Source organism: Rhinolophus hipposideros, assembly GCF_964194185.1.
Source record: "Rhinolophus hipposideros genome assembly, chromosome: 5".
Taxonomy (NCBI): domain Eukaryota; kingdom Metazoa; phylum Chordata; class Mammalia; order Chiroptera; family Rhinolophidae; genus Rhinolophus; species Rhinolophus hipposideros.
Window position 1 is genome coordinate 55,640,147 of NC_138051.1, and position 23,908 is coordinate 55,664,054.

The window sequence follows — 23,908 nt, forward strand, 5'->3', positions numbered from 1 at the left end:
GGGAGAAAGTAGATGATACGGCTTTCTCTTAAACCCATCTGTGCCTCTGCAGCGTACCTTTTAAGTAGAGAAGTACAACTAGAGCCCAGACAGGCTTCAGCTTTCAGCTGTCATTTTGAACAATTAGATTAGCTTGAAATGTTAGTTAATTACCCTTTCCTTGAGAAATGCTTCTTTAGCTGTTCTGTTGATGTTGTTTTTAAGAAAAATCACCCCTTCCGCTTCACCTTGGCAGTGGTGGGGTAACTGAGGCACAGCAGACGGCTGAGCCTGGCTCCTCAGAGCAAGGGAGCCGCGAGCATGGCTTCTCTCCTTAGCTGCATCCTGCTCTTAAAGGCAAAGCTGCACCAGGCCTGACCAAGTGTTATTTCCAGAAGAGGGTCCCGCATAGTAGCTTCATCCTTGTTACCCCACACACTGGAAACAAAGTATTTCTACTTCCACTTCCAATTAAATGGGAGAACGAACAAAGGTGACCCGAGGTGGTGGTCCCTGGTCTAGCAGAGGAAGAAAACTCCTCACCTCACTACTACATCTGCAGAATGAAGCTTTTTCTATCAGCATCCAACAAACAAAACAAACCAGTACACAAAGCTAGGCCTTCACAACAGGGGAATTGCGGTAGGGTCCCAAGTAGGCTGCCATTGAAGCCGAATAAGAAAATGGACGCACTATTGAGAAATCTGTTACTTGAGGGGAACGTAAGGAATAAGACCTCCAGGCAGTTTGCAGAGTTGGAGATGAAGGCATTCACGAGGAGGGTGGTATGTGGCTGGTTTAAAGGGCAAGCTTAGACTAAAATACTTTAAAATTGTTTCAAACAGTTTTGTATGAAGAGCTACCTCTTCCATCCTGACATTTTGGGAAATACGAGCAAATAAAGCAGGACACTAATTGGAAAAATGTAAAGCCAAGTAAAAAGTTTAAAACATAACACAGAGAAGCTTGGAAATATAAGCTACTTAAGATAAATCTTTTGTGAAACAACTCAGGATAAAAAAGAGAGCCAGCTGGGAGGCCCAGGGAACCCCTTTGCCTGGTGGAGGGCAGCAGGATTTGAAGGTCAGCCTAGCTTGGATAAACCATCACCCCTGAGTAAAAATGACAGGAGAGGCATGACCCATGGCTTCTGCTTACAGATCTGAACACAAAACTGTCACCCTTAGCTCCTCACGGACAACTGGTTTCTTCCTCCTAAAAGGGGAGCCAAACACTGATCCCGATGTATATACTAGAAAAGAAAACCAGATACTAGTTAGTCCCTCCCAGGGAGGAGCGCCTACGAGTCCAGACAGGTGGTCTGGCCGGCCACCTAGAATGAAAATACCTCGAGAAAAGGCAAACGAGCTTGCTGCTGAACACCATTGTCAGCTAAAAGAAAAAGAAATCCCTTTTAAGGAAACTATTTAACTTCAATAGACTGCTTTTCTGCCAGGATTTTCAATTCCTCTGAACATAAGCCGAGCCACAGACTGTTGCACGTATGTCTGGATCCTGGCTTTCCCCCCACCTCAGAGCTTCAGCACCAGTTGTTAGCCAAAAATAAACCCCATTCCACAACCATATATGTCCACCAGCCTGGAGCTGGGGAGGAGCAGCAGGAGGAGGTCAGGCCCGGGGCCCGCCACACGCAGTGTGGCCACCGTGCACCATGCACATCACCCAGCTCAACCGGGAGTGCCTGCTGCACCTCTTCTCCTTCCTGGACAAGGACAGCAGGAAGAACCTCGCCAGGACCTGCCCCCAGCTCCAGGCCGTGTTTGAGGACCCTGCACTCTGGCCCCTGTTGCATTTTCGCTCCCTCTCAGAACTCAAGAAGGACAACTTCCTCCTGAGCCCGGCACTCAGGAGCCTGTCCATCTGCTGGCACTCCAGCCTCGTGCAGATGTGCAGCATCGAGGACTGGCTCAAGAGTGCCTTCCAGAGGAGCATCTGCAGCCGGCACGAGAGCCTGGTCAGTGATTTCCTCCTCCAGGTGTGCGACAGGTAGGTCGCCCCCTGAGCAGCGCTGGCTTTGGCATCCAGAGCTCTGGGAGGGTTCTGGGGGGCAGGGAAGAGCAATGTGCGAGACCAAGATGGCTCTGCCTCAAGGAGCCTTGGGCCAGACCCTCCAGGCCTGTCCACAGCACAGTCCCCAGAACGGAGGTAAAATCATGAGGGAAACAAGTGAAACAAGTGACAAGCCTCTTAGCCTCACAGATCCCGGAGCTGCTTCTGCAGCAGAGAGAACTGGGCTGTCGCTTCTGGGTTGCTGTCCTGCCTGGCAGCCCTTCAGTGCTGGGGGAGGGGGGGTCCAGCTGGGCCTGGAGTTTCAAGGTCAGACCCCGGAGAAAGGCTCCTAGATTCAGCAGTCAACTCAGCCCTCCACTCCCTCTAGCAAGTAAACGCCAAGGCTTGTGAAACGCAACTGAGGGAGGAGAGCTGGGGTGCTCTTTGTTAGCTGAACCGTGCCAGACTAGGGGTCGGGGTGGTGATAAATAGTCACGGTTTCCTCATGAGAAACTAATCTTCATGGTTCCCCTGACGGCAGGATGTTTTAGCCTCATTTCTCAAATGAGCAAACCAAAGCTCCGAGAGGTCACGTGATTTGCCCACAATCTAGGATTGCCAGGTTTTAACAAATAAAAATTCAAGACACCCAGTTAAATTTAAATTCAGACAGAATAACTTCTTGGTGTAGGTATGTCCCAAATACGTCCTCTTTTGATCTGTGGACCCTGCCTGGGAAAGAGGCTGAGCCGCAGGCCAGGCTCCCTCGGGGTCAGAGCCCCACGCAGCACACAGACCTGCTCAGCCAGCCTCTGTCTGATCCTTCACCAGTCCCAGGAGGAAAGGCACCCCTGGGCTACTGACAAACTAGGCTCAGCCAGCCTGAGGCCTCCCAGGTTATAGTAGCTGCTGTTTGCAGGCAGCATGACAGGAATGGAAGAAGATAGCGTAGTGGCCCCAGCTCTCTTTTTTAAGGCAGTAGGAAGAAAAGAGAAGATGGACTTGGGACTGGGCCAGGCCATTTTGATGGTTTTAACAAAGCCCAGAAATCCGACTGGAGGGTGATAAGCACGGGGAAAGCTTGGCCTGAAGTTCCATTCTTCCTGTAAGAGAACCAGATTTAATCCTCCAAACCAGCAAGTGGCCCTGGCGTCACGAACATGTAAAGGGCTTGGTGGTCAGGGTTCTGTGCTGAGCCCCCAGTTCTGCCACTGGGACCATGTGACCCCAACCCAAATATTTCCATTTGCAACCTCCTTTCATCTGTAAAATGGGGTCAACTGCCTATGTCACAGGCTGAGGATTAAATGACACAGTAGCACTGGCGCATACGGTAGTAGGTATAGATGAGTATGATAAACCTGGTTCTTCTGGCAATCAGCTGGGGGTTGGTGAGGAACAGCTGAGGCTGGCTAGGCAGGGAGGTAGAATCCTCAGAATTATTCTAAAGGTTCTTCCAGGAAGGGATCACTCAACCCCTTGGAGCTTAAACACCTAACCCTCATAACCACGCAGACGGTAACAATTTCCCCCACTTGACAGATGAGGTGGCCACTCAGACATCTGTCCTGGGTCAGACAGCAAATAAATCACAGGCAAGTCACATGGACTCTCTGGGCCGGTGTCTTCATTCACAAAACTGAGGGTGCAGAGGTTGATGTGAAGAAAAGGCAGGCAAGTGAACTTGGGAAGATGGAATGGGTTCCGTGTGAGATGTGGCAGTGCCGTCCACTTTAGTTCCTTACCCCCGTCCCCAGGCACAGGGGAGCGGAGGTGGCCCAGGCAGGTGCACTCAAGGGACTAAGGGGGAGGGGTAGGGGGAAAGCAAGAGAAAAGGCAACTCCTGGTCCAGACTCCAGCTTCCTCTGGCTCCAGGGAGCCCGCGACAGGTCCCTGAATGGAAGCAGCCTGCATGTTTACTCCCGGGAGAGCTTTAGAATTGCCCACAGAAGGCCCTGTGCAGGCTCTTGACCCCCCAAATCTCACACCTCATGACCTCACTGATAGGCATTATCCCCTCGCTGCCCCACCAGGAAAATTGGGCTCAGTGAGTGACTCGGCCCACGGCACACTGCAGATCAGCCAAGTGTCACTTTGCTTAAGCTCTTTGTCTCCATTAGGTGCTGGTGAGGCTGGGGCAGAGGGGCCTCCAAGCTTTCTGGACAGGCTACCTGTGTCCTTGACTACTCACCGCAGGCGTCGTCCTAGCTACCTCCAGTTCCCGACCTTTTCTAGCCCGGGGTCGTCACAAAGGGGATGCAATCGCGGCGACCAAGGCTTGGGAACCCAGAGCCAACACTCAGGGACACGCCCCCGTCGCCTCCCCACGTCACGGGCTGGAATGGGCCTCTCAGCCGCCCCCCCGGGACCCCCGCCCCCCCCAGGACCCCCGCCCTCCCCCCCCCCCGCCAGGCGCAGCAGGGCCTCCGCTGGAAGCCACACTGCGGCGGGCACCGCGCACCGCGCACCGCGCACGGCTTCCCTCCCCCCACCCAAGGCAACGAGTCCAGAGAAAAACCCAAGCAACTGCAGGCGTCCCTCCTCGCAGCAGCAGCCGCTCTGTCCCAGCAGGACCTGGGCGTGGGTTCCCCACTGGGGGCTCCTGGGGCTAAAGCCACGCAGATTACGGGATGGTGAGTGGGGTGGTAGAAGCGCCGGGGAGATGCGACAGAAGCCCGGGTTCAGATCCAGGCGGCAGCTTCCTGAAACTCAGTGGGCCCGGTTCCTCCTGTCAACCGCGGAGAGTCCTGCCAGGGACCCCCGAGCCGGGGACCCCGAGCCGGGGCCCCCCGAGCCACGGAGCTCCCGCACGGGCGTGGCCGGGGGCGGGCTAACGGCGCGCTCCTCGAGAGGGACCCGCGCGGTCACCGCGTTCTCTCCGCAGATGCCCCAACCTGACGTCCGTCACGCTGTCGGGCTGCGGCCACGTCACCGACGACTGCCTGGTGCGCCTGCTGCGGTGCTGTCCGCGCCTGCGCGTGCTTCGCCTGGAAAACTGCGCGCGCGTCACCAACCGCACGCTGGCGGCCGTGGCGGCGCACGGGGGCGCGCTGCAGACGCTGCACGTGGACTTCTGCCGCAACGTGAGCGCGGCCGGCCTGCGCCGCCTGCGCGCCGCCTGCCCGCGCCTGGTGCTGCGCGCCGAGCACAGCGCGGCCATGATACCCGACCAGGCCCCGCGCGGCCCGCAGGCGCCCGGCCCGGGCCTCCGCAAGCGGCTCCCGCGCTAGGCCGCGAAAGGGCACCGGCCCGGCCCTCGCTCCTCCACCGCAGACTGTCGCCACGTCTTCTGAGCCTCAGTTTCCCCGTCTGCAAAAGCGGGATACGAATGCCTACCTCACCTTACGATTGTATACATAGAATGAGGGCGAGATGAAATGACCGGGTGCTTGGAAAACAGCGTGTTGCTCACTAGACACCAGACCCTTTCCCGTCTCTCTTCCGCAGCGGCGGGAGGCGCCCACACCCTCCTGGGGCCTGCGACCCGGGTGGGAAACGTGGCCATGGAACTCGCTGGCTGCGCTGAGACAGGCCGGGAGTGGAGGGGATCCGCGCTGCGACGGGCAGCGCGCCCGGTGACGGGACACAGGGTCCCGGCGGCCCCCGGAGGCCCCAACGGCTGCGCGGCCAGGCGCAGGCTTTCCCGGAAAGGGGCCACGGTGCTGCGCCAGCGGCCGGAGGGGAGGAACGCAGGGCAGAGGGCCCGACGCGGTCGCGCGAGGCGCGACGAAGCTCCCAGCGGAGGTGGGCGAGAGACGCCGGGCCGCGCGTGGGCTTCAGTCCCGCCTTCGCCGCCCGCTCACTGTCCGGCAGGTGCATCCCGAGGAGTTGACTGCACACGCGATTCTAGAAAATTCGCTTGGGATTCTTCCGTAAAGTGCAGTTAGCCTTTTTATTTTTTTTTAAGATTTTATTGGGGAACAGGACTTTATTGGGGAACAGTGTGCACTTCCAGGACTTTTTCCCAAGTCAAGTTCTTGTCCTTTCAGTCTTAGTTGTGGAGGGCGCAGCTCAGCCCAGGTCCAGTTGCCTTTGTTAGTTGCAGGGGGCGGAGCCCCCATCCCTTGCGGGAGTCGAGGAATCATACCAACAACCTTGTGGTTGAGAGCCCACTGGCCCACGTGGGAATGGAATCAGCAGCCTTCGGAGTTAGGAGCACGGAGCTCTAACCGCCTGAGCCACTGGGCGGCCCAGCTTGGTTTTTTTTTTTTTTTTTTTAAACTGTTCTCATAAAGGAAAAAGGAAGTTCAAAAACCCAAAAAGGGAAAACAAAAGCACGGCCCTGATTAGGTTCTTTGACTATGAGACCACAATTATAAGCTGATGCAAAGTTAGATTTTTACCGGCTGGATTTGCTGAATGTGGGCACACACCTGGTCTTCACTTTCAAGGCTTTAGTCACTTATGTACCACTTTTAGCCACCAAAGTAAAGGCTCTTAGCTACTACCGCGCAGCCTCCAGGTCCCAGGTACAGGGGAAAACTGGGAAAGCGGGGAAGGCAGGGAGCACTGCTGAATGGTGCTCCACCCACCACCAGCTGTGACCAAAGTCCTTTACTCACCTGAGGCCAGGGCTTTCCTTTGTGAAAAGGGATCTTGATCCCTATTCACGGGTTCCTTATTTTGTCGTCCAAATCATTTGGGAAATAACAAGGAAAAAGAGACAAGTTCTATTCTCATGGTGCTTACATTCTAGGAGGGGAAGAGACAGTAAGTACAGGCCTCCCTTAAACCTCTTGATAGGTTCTTGAAACCAGTGAAGGAACCCTATAATGAAACTGATTTTATCACTGGCTAAGTGATAGAAACAATTTCCTAAGATATCTAACATAACAAAATGAATGTTATTTGAGGAATTGCTTTGTGGGGACAGAGCCCCACAGAACAGTTTCCGGGCTTTCGGCTTCACGTGGAAAGGTACTGGCTCAGGTAGTACCTGGCCGTCAGCCGTAACCAGTTAGCCATTAGCCACTGATACAACGGCCGTGACTGCGTTGGTTGCTTGGTTGCTTGGTTGGGAGAAAAGCAGAGGATTGCGGATTGTGTGGATCCTACTTCCTGTGTCTCCCCTGGCCGCCAGCAAGACTGGGGTGCAGGAAGACCCCTTGGGGTACTGGCAAATGTTTGCTCCCTGTGTCCCCAACCAGGCCGCCAACAAGAATATAGTCATATGACTCCCCTGTCTATGGCTTTGTGGGTGTTCCTTTTTGGCCTCCCCATATCCTGCGTTCCTATGTAGGGACAGGGGAGACCCTGTAAGGACAGGGGAGACCCTGCAGGTCACCCCACATGACAGCTGTAATTGGCATATAAGAAGATAAGTGTGTGGGGGGAAGCACAGGGTAAGGGGGAAGCTACTTCAAAGGGGTTGACCAGTGTACGCCTCATTGCGAAGGTGGCATTTGAGACATTTTGTGAGGAAGGGAGCCGAACAGCTCTGGGAGGAAAATAATCCAGAAAGAAGGAACAGCCAGTGCAAAGGCCTTGCTGGCAGCAAGGCTGGTATGTTAGGGGAATAGTGTGGCTGGAGCAGAGAGTGAGGAGGAAAGGCAAGGAGAGGGGATCAGAGAAATAAGGGATGGGGGAGGCGGGTGAGGCTCCCAGGTTGTGTGAAGGTGAAATGAGAGCTGCGTGTCCCCCACCCAGCCTTCTGGTGGCAGGAGCCAAGGCAGAGATGATATCCAGGTGAAGATCAGCAGGCGCTGAAATTTCTCCAAGTAGCACCTGTGGGCAGGCCAGCAGAACGCCACCCCATCCCAACCCCTGCAAGGACTGCTGAAGGCTTCATTTGCTGCCCTGGGCCCCTGGTTGAGCAGTGCTTAGCCTGGAAATAGGGTAAGAGTGTTGGCACTGAGCCCAGACCTGGCATATCCCTCATCCCCACGTGGGCAGAGCCAACCCCTCAGGTGGCCACCTGCTGTGGAATGTGAGGGCCCACCACCAGCCTGTGAGACCAGCTCCCTCCATGATTTTACAGTTCACTCACCATGCTCTGGGCTAAGGGGAGAGGACTTGCAGGGACTTCATTTTTCTCCCACTGTTGCAAACAATGTTGAAAGAAAAATCAGGTTTCCCGGGGGTTAAATGTTTGTTTAAAATGGAGCCACCTAAGCCCCAGTGCTTTGCTTTTGTCATCTCTGATAAGACCTAATTCCCATCGGGCCATTTGCCTGAGTTGGTGGTTTAGTCTGGGGAACAAGCTCTCCTCTGACCAAGGACAGATCAGCCCTCTCTAAACCTTAGGTTTCTTATCTGTGTATTGGGATAGCTAGAGACTCTTGCTCCAGGGTTTTTGTAAGGAGTATGAGATTGTGTTTGTAAAGCAGAGGTCACTGCAAATTCAGCTGGAATGGAGTAACCTGGATTCCCGAGGCTGCTTTCCCCGCGGAAGCTCTTTTAAACTTTCAATGCCGAGTAAACCCCACATACCAAGATTTTAGTGATCGCAGAACTAAAGCTGTGCTGACAGCTGTGTTCCACATAATTTCTAGGGCTCTAATTTGGCCCACCCCCTCCAGGGGAGTGTTGGGCCCCTGGGCCAAGGACCATCTGACACATGGCTCCCCACTCTGCCTTCTAATAGTCACTGTTTACCATCAGCAGGCACTGAGCAAAGCACTTGGCACACGTGCCCTGCTTAATCTGAAAACAAGTTTCCAGGCCTTCTCTCAGATTTGCATAGAACAAGGAGCACTGCGTGCTTAATTAATCCACCGACTCATTCATCTCGCAAACATTTACTGGGTATTGGCCATGGGCTGGGCCAGGCCCTACCCCAAGGCACTCGCTCTGCTCAGGTCATGCAGCTGGCGTTGGCAGTTCTTGAGTACTCTCCTAGCTCTGTCCATAACTTCTGACAAGTCATATACCCTCTCTGAACTTCAGTTTCATCTGTAAAATAGGACCAGTACCCTCTCTGTGACACTATGATGAGATTATGTCTAAACGTGCAGTGCCTGGAAAGCAGGAGTAGGGAAAGGCCCTTCACATTCGTGGGGAGCTGGAAAAGCCAAGTGCCGGGCACTGGAAAGAAGCAAGCTGGGTCCATACGGGGGTGATCCAGGAACACCTGACGGAGGACAGAGCCTTTGAGCCAAGCCTGGAAGACTGACTCCAGCTCCCACGTGTTCCCGGGGTGTGGAGAGTGTTGCTATCAGCAGGCATAGCTCAGCAAAGGTTATGTCAGGAAGAGTCAGGAAGCTCAAGGTTTGTCCAGGGAAAAGCGAGCCGGGGAGCCGCGAGCCTGTCTGTTCCAGAGGCACTTGGACATGGCTTGGGGTTATCTATGACTTCACAGCTTCTGTCAGGACAGACCACAGACTTTCCTCAGCTCCTGAGTGCTAACTTTTGCCACACTCACTTTGGGCCACAGCAGCCAAAGGCCACATAGAGGGAAAGCTAAGAGAGAGTGCAGTACGTCAGCACTGTGGCCTGACAGTGTCCCCTGGCTGGAGGCTGACCCAGTGACCACACCACAGTGCCAGCAGAGACTGGGGCTCCCAGATTGCTTCCCTGGGAGGCAGAGCCTGCTGGGGTGGTGCTCCAAGGCCTGTCTTGCAGGGCCACACTGGCCTGTTTCTGCACAGGCTGAATGTTTGGAGGAGACTGGCTGAGCCCCCTCGGCTCTACCATGGGTGCTGACAGGAAGCCAGGGCTCCCAGCTCTAGCCTGTATGCACTTGTGATTAGTGCTTTCCCTCCCCTGACCTTGGTCTGTAAAGGGAGAGATCACCTGACCCCTTAGCTCAGCTCTAGGATTCTTCCAGCTCTTGGATTCCATGCCTAAGACTTGCTTTTTGCTAAAAACCGAGTTCGCCAGATGTAGGTTTCATCACCAGATGTAGGTTTCATCTGGCTGGCAGTGCTGGGTAAGGGCCACAAAGCTGGGAGGCCCAGAACAAAGCTGTACCCTCAAGGGCCTCTGGGAAAATCTTAAATTTTAAAGGCTGGAGGTCAGAGTTCTCTTGAGACTGTTTAAGAGTCATAAAAACTGCAAGTATTTGTTAACTGCAGGAGGCCAGCAAATAGAAAAACTGCCCAAGCCTCCAGAGAAGCTGAAAGTGAACTAAGGAAAATAAACACCTGCGCTAAGCTCATTTCAGCTCCTCAGACGGACTCACGCCTCCCCCGCCTCTCATCCAGAGGTTCCAAAAGTCAAGAGAATGGGGAAAAAAATAAAAGACAGGTTCCAGCAAAGAAATGGCATCCGTTATAAAACTGAGGTGTCTGTGCAGATTTTCCTTGCAGGGTCAGACGTCTGGAGAAGCTTCCGTGAGGCCCGACAGACAGGTAGACCTGCAGCCATGAGTATCAGCCTGCTGGGGGTGCCTCGGCCCTCAGTCCCGAGCAAACGGGCGCAGCAGAGGCCGTGGCCTCACAAGGGTGGAGCATTACTTTGATTTAATCTCTGAGATTCCAGATGTCTCCTTCAGTTTAGCACATGCTCAGCCCAGGCCAGCAAGAGAGAAAACCCACTTCTCACCAGGAACCAGCCCAGAAGGCCCTAAAAGACCTCTCTGTTCAGGGTCTCAGCCGCATACAGAGGCCACACTTCTCTAAAAAAGGTTCCCTCCTGGTCCAGAGGCCGGGGCAGTGCCTTCCCCCCGAGTGAGAGCTTCAAACACAGAGCCCTTCACTGCTGCTGACTGAGCTCTCAGATCAAGTATGACAGGTTTGTCTTTTCCCAGAACCTCCTGGGGTTCCCCAGAAGCTGTGGTCTCCCTTTGAGACCCAGTTCCAATCGAAGCCTGTTTTCCAGAAAACTAAGATGTCATCATTCTAAATATTATTAGATACACAGGGAAAGATCCATGCGCCATATTATCTTAGCCAACAAAACCCTCTTTTTCTTCCCATTTCTTTTTGAAAATAGACACCTTCTACCTTCCTCGTGTTAAACAACTCCCTGCAAGGCTCTCCGGCCGGCTCCTCATTTGAGCTGTCAGCCTTGACCTTGTCCACGAAGTACACTGGAAGCAGCTTGTGGCTTGAACTTGCTGTAGATGAAGGAGACAAACCACCCAAAGGCCTTCCCCTCTTCCTATGCCCACGCCCGGCAGCCAAAGCCTCCACAGCTGCTCTTCTGGGGTAAAGATGGCCCTTTACCCCAGAACCACATGCTTTCTGATATTCCTGACCAAATGAGTATACTGCCCAGGGCCCTTGAGGCTGGGTTCAAGCACCAAGGGTGTAACCCCTTTCCTAGCCCCCTGCACAACTCCTCACCATCCTTCGTTCAAGGATATGAAAGCCACTCATTAGTTCTCATGTTTGTTCACACATTCGCTCACTCATGCACACGGTCACGAGTGCACGGTCATCCATGCATGCTAAGTGCCTACAAGCAACAGTGGTCCTTTCTGACTTCCCACTTGGCCGCGCTCCCCAGACACAACACGTTATTGTAAACGGCCCTGCTCTTCCATTCCATCACATGTTCTTCACAGGAAGAGTCAGAACCAAATCACTTCGGTTAGCTTCCTCCTTGCCTACTAGAGCCACACCCTGGGGCTTCATGAAAGGCTCTTCTTAGTGTGTTACACTTTAAGCCAGCTACGTAACAAGAGGAAGGGTGGTACTGAGAGGTGGGCCAAGTGGCTGAAGAAGGGCCCTGGGGTTAGGGAACAAAGTGAGAGACCAAGGATGACAGAACAAATGAAAATGGGGGAACCCCCATGGACTGCTATACCCACGTGGCCCTCTGCTATGTGATTTCCAAGCAAAGCCTACTCTCCGTGAGAAGGAATGTTTCTGAAGGAGCAAACAGACATCAGAGTGAGACTAGCCTGAAAAGCTTGCTCCTTTCTCAGTCAGAAGCTCCACTGGAGATAACAAAAGCAGCCCACGTTTTGATTCCCGAATCGGCTTTATTTCTCTGCATAAGGAACCCTGCACAGGCAATTCAAATTAAAACAAAATAAATATATGAATATTCATGTAAAACTGTCCTTTCTAATGAACAATTATACACAATGTACAATTTCATGTTCACTGGGTGGGTTTACAAAAATGTACCATTCCCAACTAAAAATGCACCAAAATGGTTCCATGCAAACTTATCAAAGTGACCAAAAATATGGAGGGAAAAACCTGACTGAGAGCACTTTGTCTTTTTTTTTTGTACAATCACAGAAAAATAAAAACATCTAATTTCTTTGTTACATTTAGAATAACTAAATGTGGCCACTGTTTTTAATGTCGGTTTATGTTCCTAAAACATCTATGTAGTTACCATAAAAGTATATCAACATTAAACTGGAAATTACTGAGAAAAAGAGGGGGTGACGGCCCCCCCAGCAGTCAGTAGTCGGTGTCGGAGCCCTCTGCGTTGTCCACGTTTCTCGAGAGCATGTAGTTGTCCATGTCGATCGAGCGGCAGTTGTTGATGGCGTAGCGCAGGCGCTCGGCCATGACCAGCTGGCTGGAGTAGGGCGGCAGCCTCAGCTGGAAGAAGCAGGTCTGTGAGGTAGGCAGACTGTCGTAAGGCTGCGGAGAGAGAGACCCAGAGCCGTGACTGTAGCATCGGGTGTCATGGCGGCGAGGGGCTGCCCATTCCCACTGCCCCAGAGTCAGGAAAGCGTGTCCCTGCTTTCAAGATGGGCTCCACAGACATGACTGTGGCCAACGCGAGAGGAGGCAGAGACTGGGCCTTGGTTTAGAAAGAGCTCAGGCTCTGGTGTCCCATGGCCACCAAGGCTTTCCTTCCTCTCCTCACTTTTCAAAGCCCTCGTGTAGGGTGAGAACAAGCCCTGACAAGAGTTCACACAGTGCCAGCCGCAGAGTAAGTGTGCAACCAACCTCATTCCCTGTCACCGAGAGGGTACACACGTGAAGATGTTTCAGGGATTTCCCCACAGAGCTGGTGAAATGGAGGAACAACTGTCAGAGAGCCACCACCCTCTTCCTCCCCTCACTGTCCCCCTAGGGTGCATTCTGCACGCTTCACCAGCCATGGCTGCCAGCACGCAGCTCAAACGAGGAATGAGCAGTTAATTAAATCCCAGTCCATCCTTTGATGGTGATGCAGTCATTTAAAATGATAATTATGACGACTAGCAGCAAAACAAAAAGTTCTCAGGACGGACTGTTAGGTGCAAAAAGCAGAATACAAAATGCAAAGATGTGTATGCTCGGGCAAAGACTGGGAAGCACCGCGCACAGGTGAAAGGTGGGAATGGCTACTACTAGAGAGAGGATTACATTATGTTCCCTGTCCCTCCCTGCAAACACAACTATTTTCCAAACGATTTGTAATGATTGTAACAATATTACACCGATTTTACAATTTTTTAAAAAATTAGTTGTTAAAAAAGAACCTGCCCACTCTTTCTTGCTCAACCCCCACTTAAAACCAGCCTTCTCTTCCCCATTCCCCTCCCCTCCTCAGAGCCTTAGCCCGGTGAGTGTATTTCAAAGAGGTGGGAGATGGAGGGCCCAGGACCCAGAGCCAGTGCTAACACAGAAAGCTCAAATGCAGAAAAAGCCCAAACCAGCAAAGACACTGAAGGGGAATGTTAGCAGGTGGCTCTGACTCGGAAACTAGAGAACTGGTCTAAGAATCATAAAGGCGAGACCAGCAGTGGTCATTTTTCGGAGGCTGAAACTCCCCATGCAGGGGCTTAGTGGTGGATTAACTCCAAGGATGGCGGGGTAGCCCCTGACAGATACAAGGCAAGGGTTTTTTCCAGAGCTGAATAGAAGTAAACCATTTCCTCCTCCCCACCTCTCTCTGAAGCAACAAAACAGATTTACAACTTATAGTTTCTGGCAAGTCATGTAGAAAATTTATGGAAAGGCTCTTTTCATAGCCCTTCCTGTGCGTGGCCTCTTCAGCAAGCCTAGCCCAGGAATGGAGCCCAGGCGGGCAGCCTCGAGAGGCAGCGGGGGAGGGATAGCTTTGGCTAGAGCAAGCTCCAGGAGTAGTTACTGGAAAAACACCAGAAAAGCACACACTGAAACCTGCTGAAACTGGCAGGAAGGGCCTTTGTGTGAAGAGGCACTACTATCCTTACTGTTTCCAGGATAAACACTGTGGGCCCTGCTTGGAGGACTGCCCAGCTTATTGGGAGGGGAACAGGGATAGAGGGTACAGAGACACTTGTAACTTAATGCTGGGTTTGAGGGGTATACAAATTGTGCAGGAGGTGGATAGAAAGAGATCTAAGTCTGCCCTCAGGAATGGTCAGGGGGCCCAGGAAAGCATCCAGGAGGGCTTCCTGGAGGAGGTGACACTGTTGGTAGGCTTAAAGGATGAATAAGTGCTTGCCAGGCATAGATGGAAAGGGTTTTGAATGGGAACTTACTAAAGCTAGGGAACAGCCTACACAAAGGCACAGGAGTTTAGAAACAGCATGGTCTGTCAGGAAGAAAGGCCAACAGCCCATTATGGTCAGAACATAATAAGTGTCAAGAGGTTATATATCACAAAGCAGGGCAGAGGCCAGACTGTGGAGGTGTTTAAGGCTGCAAAGGTGGTCGGCATTTATCCTGGAGTCAATGCAGGGGGGCCCTGCATGGTCTGAAAGGAGGAGAGTGACATGGTCAGATGGGTGCTTGAGAACGATGACTCTGGCAGCAGTGTGTATTTAAGACTCTAAGCCCTTTTATTCCTACGCCATCTGTCAAAACGGCAGCTGGGCCAGGGCTCTGCAGCTGGGGCCTTTCGTCAGGCTACAGAGAAGCTGCACTGCCTGCTCCACATGAGGCGCACCACACAAGGAGCTGCGGAGAGCGTTCCCGCTGCTCTCGCCTCTTCCAGTTCCCCCTGGAGCATGTGTACCATTAACGGAAACAAACAACTAAGACCCTGTCCCAGTGACAAGTCACACAATGCAAACGTGTAGGAAATAAGAGGCAGAGGCAACACGATGGTCCCTCTGCCAAGCTTAGCGTTCACTCAGGAAGATACTGGAAGATTTAGCGAAGCTTGTTGGGTATAGTGTGCCTTCCATATCCATTTGGGTCTTTTTTCACTGAAGTTATGTGATGTTTCTGAACAAGTTTTTCTGCTTGGTTTTTTTAAAATATGGAAATTCCAAGCATGGAGCCTGCACTGGCAGGCCTACTTGAGGGTTACAGTTTGGTTTTCCCAACATACAAGCAACAGGAGGCAATAAGGACAGGCATTACCAAGGAATTAAAAACAGCTTACTTACCCTATCAACCTTCATGATTTGAAATCGCTGAGAAATGTCAGCAGTGTTGGCTGGCAGTCGCGATCTCCCCGACACGAACCTCATGAAAAGCACCCGCTCCTCGTTGGAGAACTCCTCCAGCGTGTGCCAGAACCACTGTACCAACTGATGCTGCTTGTCCACCTCCCGGTACCTCACCACTTTCTTCAAGACCTCCACGGAGATCTCGGGCATCCCGCACACCATCTGCTCCAGCTGCTTCGCGGTCAGGAGGGACAGCAGTGGCACGGGGACGATCCAGGACATCCCTTCTCGGACTGCAGCTACCTGCTCCCACAAGAGTTGTTGATTCAATGTCAGCGCCCAGACTGAGTACCCAGCGTGGACCCACATGGGCTGGGCACCTCTCGCCTGCTCACCCACTGCCCAGACCCCTGACTTATCCCTCAGAACTCCAGGCACGAGTGCCCATGTGCACGAGCCGCCCTCCTTACCTCTGAACCTTTCTTAGAGCTTCTCCCTGCTGGTGGGACTCAGACACTCTTTCTGGTCCCAGTTCCCGTCCACTTTAGGAGCCCACCTTCCATCCCTCACACAACCCCAGTGCTAAGCCTCCTCACTCATATTCCCACACGCAGCCGTGGGCTGTGAAAGTGTGCACGGGGGGCAGTTAATCTCCTCAGCAGGGTAAGAAGCGCTTGGAGGACATGTCTACCTTCTAATAATTTTTTGTAATTTCTATTTTTCTTTTGAAAATAGTCATATTTTTTGGTAAAAATTATTTGTGTTCATTGTTTTAAAAAAACGTTAGAAAAGGACAAAGAAGAAAGGAAAACTGGAAGATCCTCTTGTAGGAGGGCAGCAGAAAGGACAGAGAACTTAATTAGGAGACTCGGGTTCCAAATCCCAGCTCTCCCACTTCTTTGACTGTAATTTTCTCATCTGAGAAGTGAAGCAAATAACTGCTGCTCACATAACCGTGAGGAGAAGTGGGACAGGCTGGGCAGTGACACCGCCCTGCTGGGCCCTCAGCCCGGGGCTGCCGCGTGGGCTGCCGGGGGCGGCCGACACCGGCTGCTCAGAACTCCTCCACGGTTGCGAGTTGTGCACCCCCTACACACAGACTCATCAGTCTTCAAGGCTGGTTTCATAAATACGCCTTCATTCTTGGTCAACCCAAAACATCTACCAAAAACAAACAAAAAAAAGCAAACCTAGAACCTCAACAGGTGCCACACCTCGGAGAAGGCCCTGGAGTCATGCCTGGGGCTAAGGAATGGGACTGGCAGTGACAATGGTCTCTACTGATATTAAAAGGAATACCCCTGCCAAAGTCTGCCAAACACCAAGATGGCATGCCTGCTGACTCTAACCCAGCAGCTGCCTGGAAAAAAATGAGGCTATGGTATGTTATGGGGCTGGCTGCTTGGGCAGGGGACAACTGGGGACAGTTATGGGAAGAACACTGGGTTCTAAGAGATGAGGAAGAAGAGAAAGAGGAAGAAGGCCTTGTGACGGAGAAAGGAATGAAGCCAGGACAGAGCAGAGCACAACTGACAACGGGTGGAGTGTCAGTCAAACCCTCAGGGGAAGGGCCAGCAGAGGAGCCGCTGCTTTGGGATCCTGGCTCTGCCTTGGGCACAGCACTTTTTTTCTCGGGACTCAGTGCTTTCATCTGTGAAAATGTGACAGTAATCCTTATTTCACGGAGTAACTATGGGAAAAACTGCACGGGGGTATCTCACCATGCCTGGCATGCAGGTGATGAATACATGTTAGTCAGTTATTCACTCTCTGAGAGTCAAAAATAGTCAAGAACTAGAGTCAAATCCGAAGTCCTGGCTGTGTCAACAGCATTGCTGATGGAACCCGCCCTCACTAAACTAAGGGATTTAGTTGTCTGACTGGACTTGGCCCAAAGCCAGAGTCAAAGGACCAGGAGTGAAGAATGTAGAAACTACATACTTTAAATCACTACACAGCCTCAGAGCCTGAGTCCAATTCTCAATAAAAACTCAATATATTCTGCAAATAAAGTGTTACTGAAGTGGCTATAAGGATTATATAACCAAAAAAAAACAACAAAACATTTTTGGGCACAAATATTCATTTCTATGATCACTGATCATATTTCCATCATTTGTTAAATGCTTACTACATGTCAGCATAGAACAAGAATATATAGAGATAGATAAGACAGACTGATAGATATAGATAGATCGATAGATAAAGATAGATGAAATACATTTTTCATTCAATGTCTTACAAGCTAATCGAAGAAACAAAACCCAAACTCTATGGCCTAATTCTTAGACCGCAACACCGAAGTATGTGGTATCTTGAGGAATTTCCAAGCAACAAAAAAGAGCTCTACAAGTTATGGACTCGGAGGAGAGCTGGCTCGTGGAGGAGATGCATTCTCAGCTGCAGGAGGGGGAAGAGGCACTCGTGTGGGACAGCACGATCAGCGTTCAGGGGTTCCCTCACATGGGCCCTGACTGCCCAAGCTGGAGTGGGGACACTGGGTTGGGGAGCAGTAGGAGATGAGGAGGAGTGAGAAAGCAGGGTCTGAAGGAATGGGTGACAGCCTGGCCTCAATCCAACCAGTGACCAATTCGGAGCTGACCTAAGTAAGGCTTTGGGTAAGGAGCTAGGAGACCAGAGATATGACCTGAAAAGTCTCTGAATAGGGGCTGAAATATGAATACAAATGAATGAACACAGTCAATTCAAATGCCAAAATTCAGCAGTAAATAGCCAGTTCTTATTTGGAGACAAAGGCAAACATTCGTACGCACCTCCCCAAATATTTCATCTCACCTGTCGGTCCATCTCATGAAGTCGATATTCAATGGCCCTCTCCACATACTCCTTCCTATTGGAAAATGTGAGTGGGATACTATTTCCACCAGGGATAATGGGAACCATTTTGCCATCAGCACTCTGGCCAACAAAAGAATCAAGAGGAATCATCTAAGGATAGAAGAAAAAAGAATTTTTACTACATGGTAGAAGTGACAACAAAAAGTATGTTACACACACAAATATAGCACAATGGTAGCATCATCAAGATTTTTAAGGATTAAAACAAAGCAATCGAGATAGCTGATTAGGGTACTTGAGCAGCAGGAAATATGCTGACTCCTCTGGCTGTAGTCAGAAAGGATGCTGACTATTTCTTCCCTAAACTAGGTCTGATGAACTCTGGTAGCCTCAGGCTTCCTTCTCCACCTTGGTTCCCTTGGTCCTTCATTCTAAAGGGCAGAGGGTTGATTAAAGGGGCAGAAGCTGGGTGCTGGAGCTGACTCTCTTGGCAGCTCTTTCAATTGCTGGAGTTGAGCTGCTGAGGGCAGCAATGGCACATGGCATGGGTCAGCCAGACAGCAAGGGGATCACATCTGAGTTTTACAGAGAAGCATTCTACTCAATCCCAGCAGAAACATGGACTGGCCGGGTATACCTCATGGAAACTCTCCTCGGTAATCCCACTGTCTTCAATGTGAAGAATGCTGTTGAGGGTCTGCACGTAGAGCAGATCCACCTCCTCCAGGTCTTCCAGGGTGAGTGGGACACAGCACAGCTGCTTCCACACCAGAGGGGCCAAGTGGAGGTCCAGAGGCTTCTTTGTGCGAATGGCAACCCCCATTAAAATTCCCAAGAACTTAAACTGCATTAAGTGTTCATCGAGGCAGGCAGAAGGGTTAAAAAGGAACCTGCAGAAATAAAGAAAGTATTTCAAACAAAACGGTTCTCAAGTCTATTCAAAGTAAGTTACCCAACAGCTACAGCATTAGTCTAGACCTGCGTTGCCCAATATGGTAGTCATTACCACATGTGTCTATTTAAATCGTTAAATAAAATTTAAAATTCAGTTCTTCAGCCATGCTCACCACATTCTGAATGCTCAGCAGCCACATGTGGCCTGTAGCAACTGTTCTGGACAGCACAGAGACCATATTTTGAATTATTTTTAGAAGAGACATAAAAGGGCAAGTGAATGGCCTATTAAGCCCTAAGCTATCTGCTCCAGGATACCCTATTTCCTACATTCACTTCATTTACAAGATCCAAAATTCAAAATTTGGCAAACACAGGGATAATATATAATTGCAAATAGTAAGTGCTGTAACTTGATAAATTTTGATGCAGAGAATTCCTTGAGAGGAGGCCACGGTGGTCTTCAGAAATACAAAAGAAGTGAGGTTTCATTATCAAGTTTAACTTTCCTCTCTCTACCCCTATATATTATCATTGAGTTGGTCCCATACTAAACACCAAGATATTATGGCAGTGCCTCAGTTCTCTTATCTGTGAAAAGGGAATAACAGTAATTCCTACTCCTTAGGATTATAATGAAGATTCAATGGATAGCACATGTAAAGCACTTAGAACAGTGCCTGGCACATAGTAAATAATCAATAAATGTGATGAATGCAAGCTATTATTGTGATTATTATCATTATTATCATTATTTATTATTGAGATTCAATACCTACTTGCTAATTGCCTTACCTGTCTCTGTTGTAACCTACTTCTGCGGTAGCATTGGGAGAGGGGATGAGAAGGTCAACAATACCAGTTTCAAGCTCCTGTAAATGAAAGAAAAACAATTTTTTGAGAAATGACAATCAAATGCAGCAAGAGAACGAACTAATTACATTAAACATCATACTGAAACAAGAATATTTGAGAAATTTATAATGCTATGTGACAACCAGACATCTCTATAATTATTTTTGCGGTTTTAATTGAAAATGAAATTAGGAACTCCCCCATGCGGAACTAAGATGAAAAGAATCCAGGGCAGAAGTTGGGGTCTATGAGAAGGGTATAGTATATTCAAATATAGACTCAATAATCGATACCTAGGTGTTATTTTAGTCACAGGATTTATCAGATTTATCGGAAAAAATCCTGATACTAGGCAAAGCTGGAAGGGTCAGAGCTGATCTGGAAGCAAAGCTGCCACTGTAAATCTTAAAATAAGAACTAGTCCAAACTCTTAAGACTTGTTTTTCTTATTTCCCTGGAGCCTGGATGTTCTAAAAGCACCAGAATAAATCGGAGCACATGGGAGGTCCAGGATTTGTCTGTTATATAAATGTAAGTATGTGTCATTGTTGTTTCCTCTGCCAGTATTATACGGCACAACAGATGGCGAGTCATTGATAGATGGCTAAGCACTGACATTTATTCAGTAAGGAACCTTCACACAACATTTTGCAAACTCTCGCTATAATTCACCTGTACATCATTAACAGCATGACTTCATATAAGGCTCACAAATGCATCCTTGCTACATTTACAAAAACATGTCTGACAGCATAATCACTGGAATCAGTAAAATGGCCAACCCTAGAGCGGACAACTCAGTAGAGTACAATGAATATACCTGGCACATCTCTGTGATTGTGTCATCAAACACTCCTCCAGCGTCATCAGCCCCTTCGCCAACCAGCTTAACCTTCCACGCTCTGGAAGGCAGACGGAGATCTGACGCATTCAGTTTAACTACTTGTCTTGCTATCTGGACAAAGATGGGCTTACACTTCCGTCCTCTTTAAGAGAAAGAAAAAACAGAATAATGTACAACTCTCACCAACTTCCCCAAAGCGCCACAAAGGTCATTTGAAGTTGTCTTCCCATCAGTGAATAAATGGGCAAGCTTAACAACAGCCAAACACTGTGCTACGCCCACTGTAACCACATCAGGTACTAACGTAAGTACTGTTACTATCCTACTTTACAAATGAGGAAGGCTCAAAAGATTAGTAATAATGTTCATCTAAAAAAACACTAGTGAAACATACACACATATGCTAACCTGGTTGAAATCCTCTTGACTGTAATTTGAGGTCCATAGTTTTTGCCTTGAACCATGGTTTTTCCTATGGAGCGCACCATCGGGAGGGTGTAGACTCTTGGGGCTAACAAAGGTCGCAGCTGTCCCTGCACAATGCCCCACGTCCCAGCATTATAATGGGAGGTACTGCTCTATAACAGAAAGTGAGCTTATCATAAACGGTACACTCTAAGGCTTAAAAGAAATACTACTTTTTTACTTTAAGAATACAATTCTTTCTGAAATTCACTTTAAAAGCATAAACCCAGATATGAGTAACTATTAGTCACTTTTAAAACATTTGTTCTAATAAAATATGTAATTACTATTCTAAAAAACTTAGAAAACACAGAAAAGGACACATACATGTACATACACATGAAATCATCCATAATGCTACCATATGGAGGTGGCCCCATTAACACTTCTATTTCCTTCCAATTTCCTTCCATGTGTGTAGACATACATTTTCCATATTGTTACCATACTTGTTTATACAATTTTCTGCTGCTTTTCTCACCTAACTTTTTATCATTAGACATTTCTCCCACTAATTACAAACAGTTTGCTGACACTCTGTGTAGTGCATACAGTATTCTGTTGCCTTGCTGATTATCTATTTCTAACAATGATTTGTCAAATCTCTCATATGCCCACAACTGGTTACCCAAAGGATTTTTGATGAACAGTTTTATAAACTGATACACATTTTGGTAGGCATGCCTACACATTAAACAAATATAGCCAGCTTGCTTTCTTCCTAAGTTACTAGACTGTTCTATAAAGACAGTTAAATCAGCCAAATTTACTTTATCCCTACCTCCCACCCTCACCTACCCTTCCACAGGACCCAGAATGCCCATCTGTAAGGAGAGCAAGAAGTCTCCTAAATGTTGTGGACTCATTTACATAAGAACCTTGACTGGTACTAACAGCTGTGTGTGCCTAAGCTTTAAAACCATTTCACCGACTTTACAGAAAATACATGCTTAGCCAGTCATCCCTCCCTGAGGTGGACAAACCAAAACCTAGAAGGAAGACCACTGTGTGTCCAGCACCATGACTACCAATGTCTGAACTGTCACTGAACCAACAATAAAATGCGAACAGAATTGTTGCCTTTTCTACATCTTTTGGGTGCTGGGAGTAAAAACTATTAGCCATGGAAGAATTTTCCACAGGCTCCGAAAGGCCCAGACCTGGTGAGCACGTATATCACAGGCACTATTTCCCAAGCCAGCATTTACCTGGTTGTTGGGGCTGAGGTTCAGCAGCCTCCAGGATGAATACATGAGGTCTGAGAAGTGGTAGAGCAGCCGCAGCCGGGCCCTTGCGGTGTGAATGCTCACCTCCCGCAGGGCCCCGTACTGCGGGGGCACTGCATCGGGCAGGCCCAGCTGTAGCGGTACTGACACACCTGCCCGGAAAGCAAATGGACACTTATAAAGGAAAATGCATTGCTTGCGTTTTCAGTATTTTGAAAATTTTCAAACACACAAAAAGTGAAGTGCACAATGAACACCTACTTAAATTCTATAGTTAACGTTTTGCTATATTTGCTTTATCACATATTTATCAATTCCTCTATCCATTAATTTATTATGGAAACTTGTTTTCTTTCCTCCTTTAATTTAGTTTTCCATTTAACTATGGGACTTAGTTTCTTCACAAAAAAACAAAAACAGAAAAACCCAAATTCTTCCTTTCATATTCAGTAATTGTTATCTTCATAACACCGGTGTGGGTCAAGACCAGGCAGAAAGTTCTGAAAAATGGAAATGAGCAACTTAGCAGAGCCACCTCCCACACTCACCAGGGATCTGACAGAAAGTGACCATGACAGAATGAAAGAAATGGGCGCATGCTTTACTGCAAGAATCGCAGCTCTGTAAAAGACTACAAGGACTAACTATATCCACGGTTACTCTCTTATAAACATGTAGAAGTAAAAACAAGATACTTAACTTATTTGAGTTTCCTATAAAGATTTGTACAGCTCAGTTCACAGAGGTATTTTACTATTATTAATAAAAGCTAACATTTATTGAGTACTTCTGTGTGCCTGGCACTATTTTAAGACCTTCACAGAAATTGGTTCATTTACTCCTGTAGCTCTTTACAATAGGTTCTATTATTATCCTCATTTTATAGACAAGGAAACTGAGTCTCAGAGTCACTCAGCTCATAAGTGGAGATGCCAGGATTCAACCGAGGCAATGTGGTTCCAATCTGAACTTTTACCCACCACACTGTGTAGCCTCTGTCCTGAAGTGGGAGGGGAAACCTCTTGGAGGCCCCCTGAGTATCTGAAAATGTCAGTGTGTGGGCCGCACTTTTCATTCTGGATTCTGTTAGCCAGAAACCATCTTCTGCTTGTTTGGACCTACTGGCAAGTCCTGCCTTGCTCTCTTAGGGTATCTAACAGGAAAAAAACCTCTATGGAGAGTCTTTCCCAAGGATCTATGGCTTAGAAGTAGAGAGGTCAGCAAAAAGGGAAGAAAATGCTGAGCTCTCAGGCACAAGGTTGCTTCAGGGAAATTGTAAGGCCACAGACAACAGAGGATGGTAGAAAGAAAGGGCTTGAGGAACTGGGAAAGAAACAGCCTACATATGAAGCAATGTGTAAGGATGATAAATGCCACACTTAAGGCAACAGTTACATTTGTGGAAAATGGAAGATGGATCTAATCCGGGGGAGTATACAGCTGGATGGTTAAGTACACAAATATGCACTTTATTTTTCTTTATATAGTTTTGTAGCTCTAAAAAGATTTCATAATAAATTAAAAGCAAAACAAACAACAAAAAGGTAGAAACAGCCCATCAGTACTGTTACATGCTGGAGTAAAATGGCAACAATTTTTTTTTTCTGAGCCAATCTGTAGACAACATCATGTTTCAAATGGTTAACTGGAGTGAAGAATTTGACAAATGTTCTCAGGGCT

At 49.1% G+C, this 23,908-nt stretch overlaps 2 protein-coding genes across 2 annotated transcripts in view; one reads left to right on the forward strand and one right to left on the reverse strand.

Moving 5' to 3' along the window:
* The first annotated feature begins 1,520 nt into the window (after nt 1-1,520).
* FBXL22 (F-box and leucine rich repeat protein 22) lies at nt 1,521-12,155 on the forward strand. Its single transcript, XM_081047820.1, has 2 exons — nt 1,521-1,986; nt 4,874-12,155. The coding sequence occupies exons 1-2, from the start codon at nt 1,652-1,654 to the stop codon at nt 5,217-5,219; spliced, it is 681 nt and encodes a 226-aa protein (XP_080903946.1). The 5' UTR covers nt 1,521-1,651; the 3' UTR covers nt 5,220-12,155.
* The window catches only part of HERC1 (HECT and RLD domain containing E3 ubiquitin protein ligase family member 1), a 175,389-nt gene continuing 163,318 nt past the window's right edge, over nt 11,838-23,908 (reverse strand). The window contains exons 71-78 of the mRNA XM_081047817.1: nt 22,211-22,380; nt 20,946-21,115; nt 20,514-20,679; nt 19,634-19,710; nt 18,582-18,834; nt 17,942-18,094; nt 15,143-15,448; nt 11,838-12,473 (exon numbers count right to left, since the gene is read on the reverse strand). Coding sequence (XP_080903943.1) covers nt 12,288-12,473; nt 15,143-15,448; nt 17,942-18,094; nt 18,582-18,834; nt 19,634-19,710; nt 20,514-20,679; nt 20,946-21,115; nt 22,211-22,380 — 1,481 coding nt within the window. The 3' untranslated portion in view covers nt 11,838-12,287. The remainder of the gene's footprint in view (nt 12,474-15,142; nt 15,449-17,941; nt 18,095-18,581; nt 18,835-19,633; nt 19,711-20,513; nt 20,680-20,945; nt 21,116-22,210; nt 22,381-23,908) is intronic.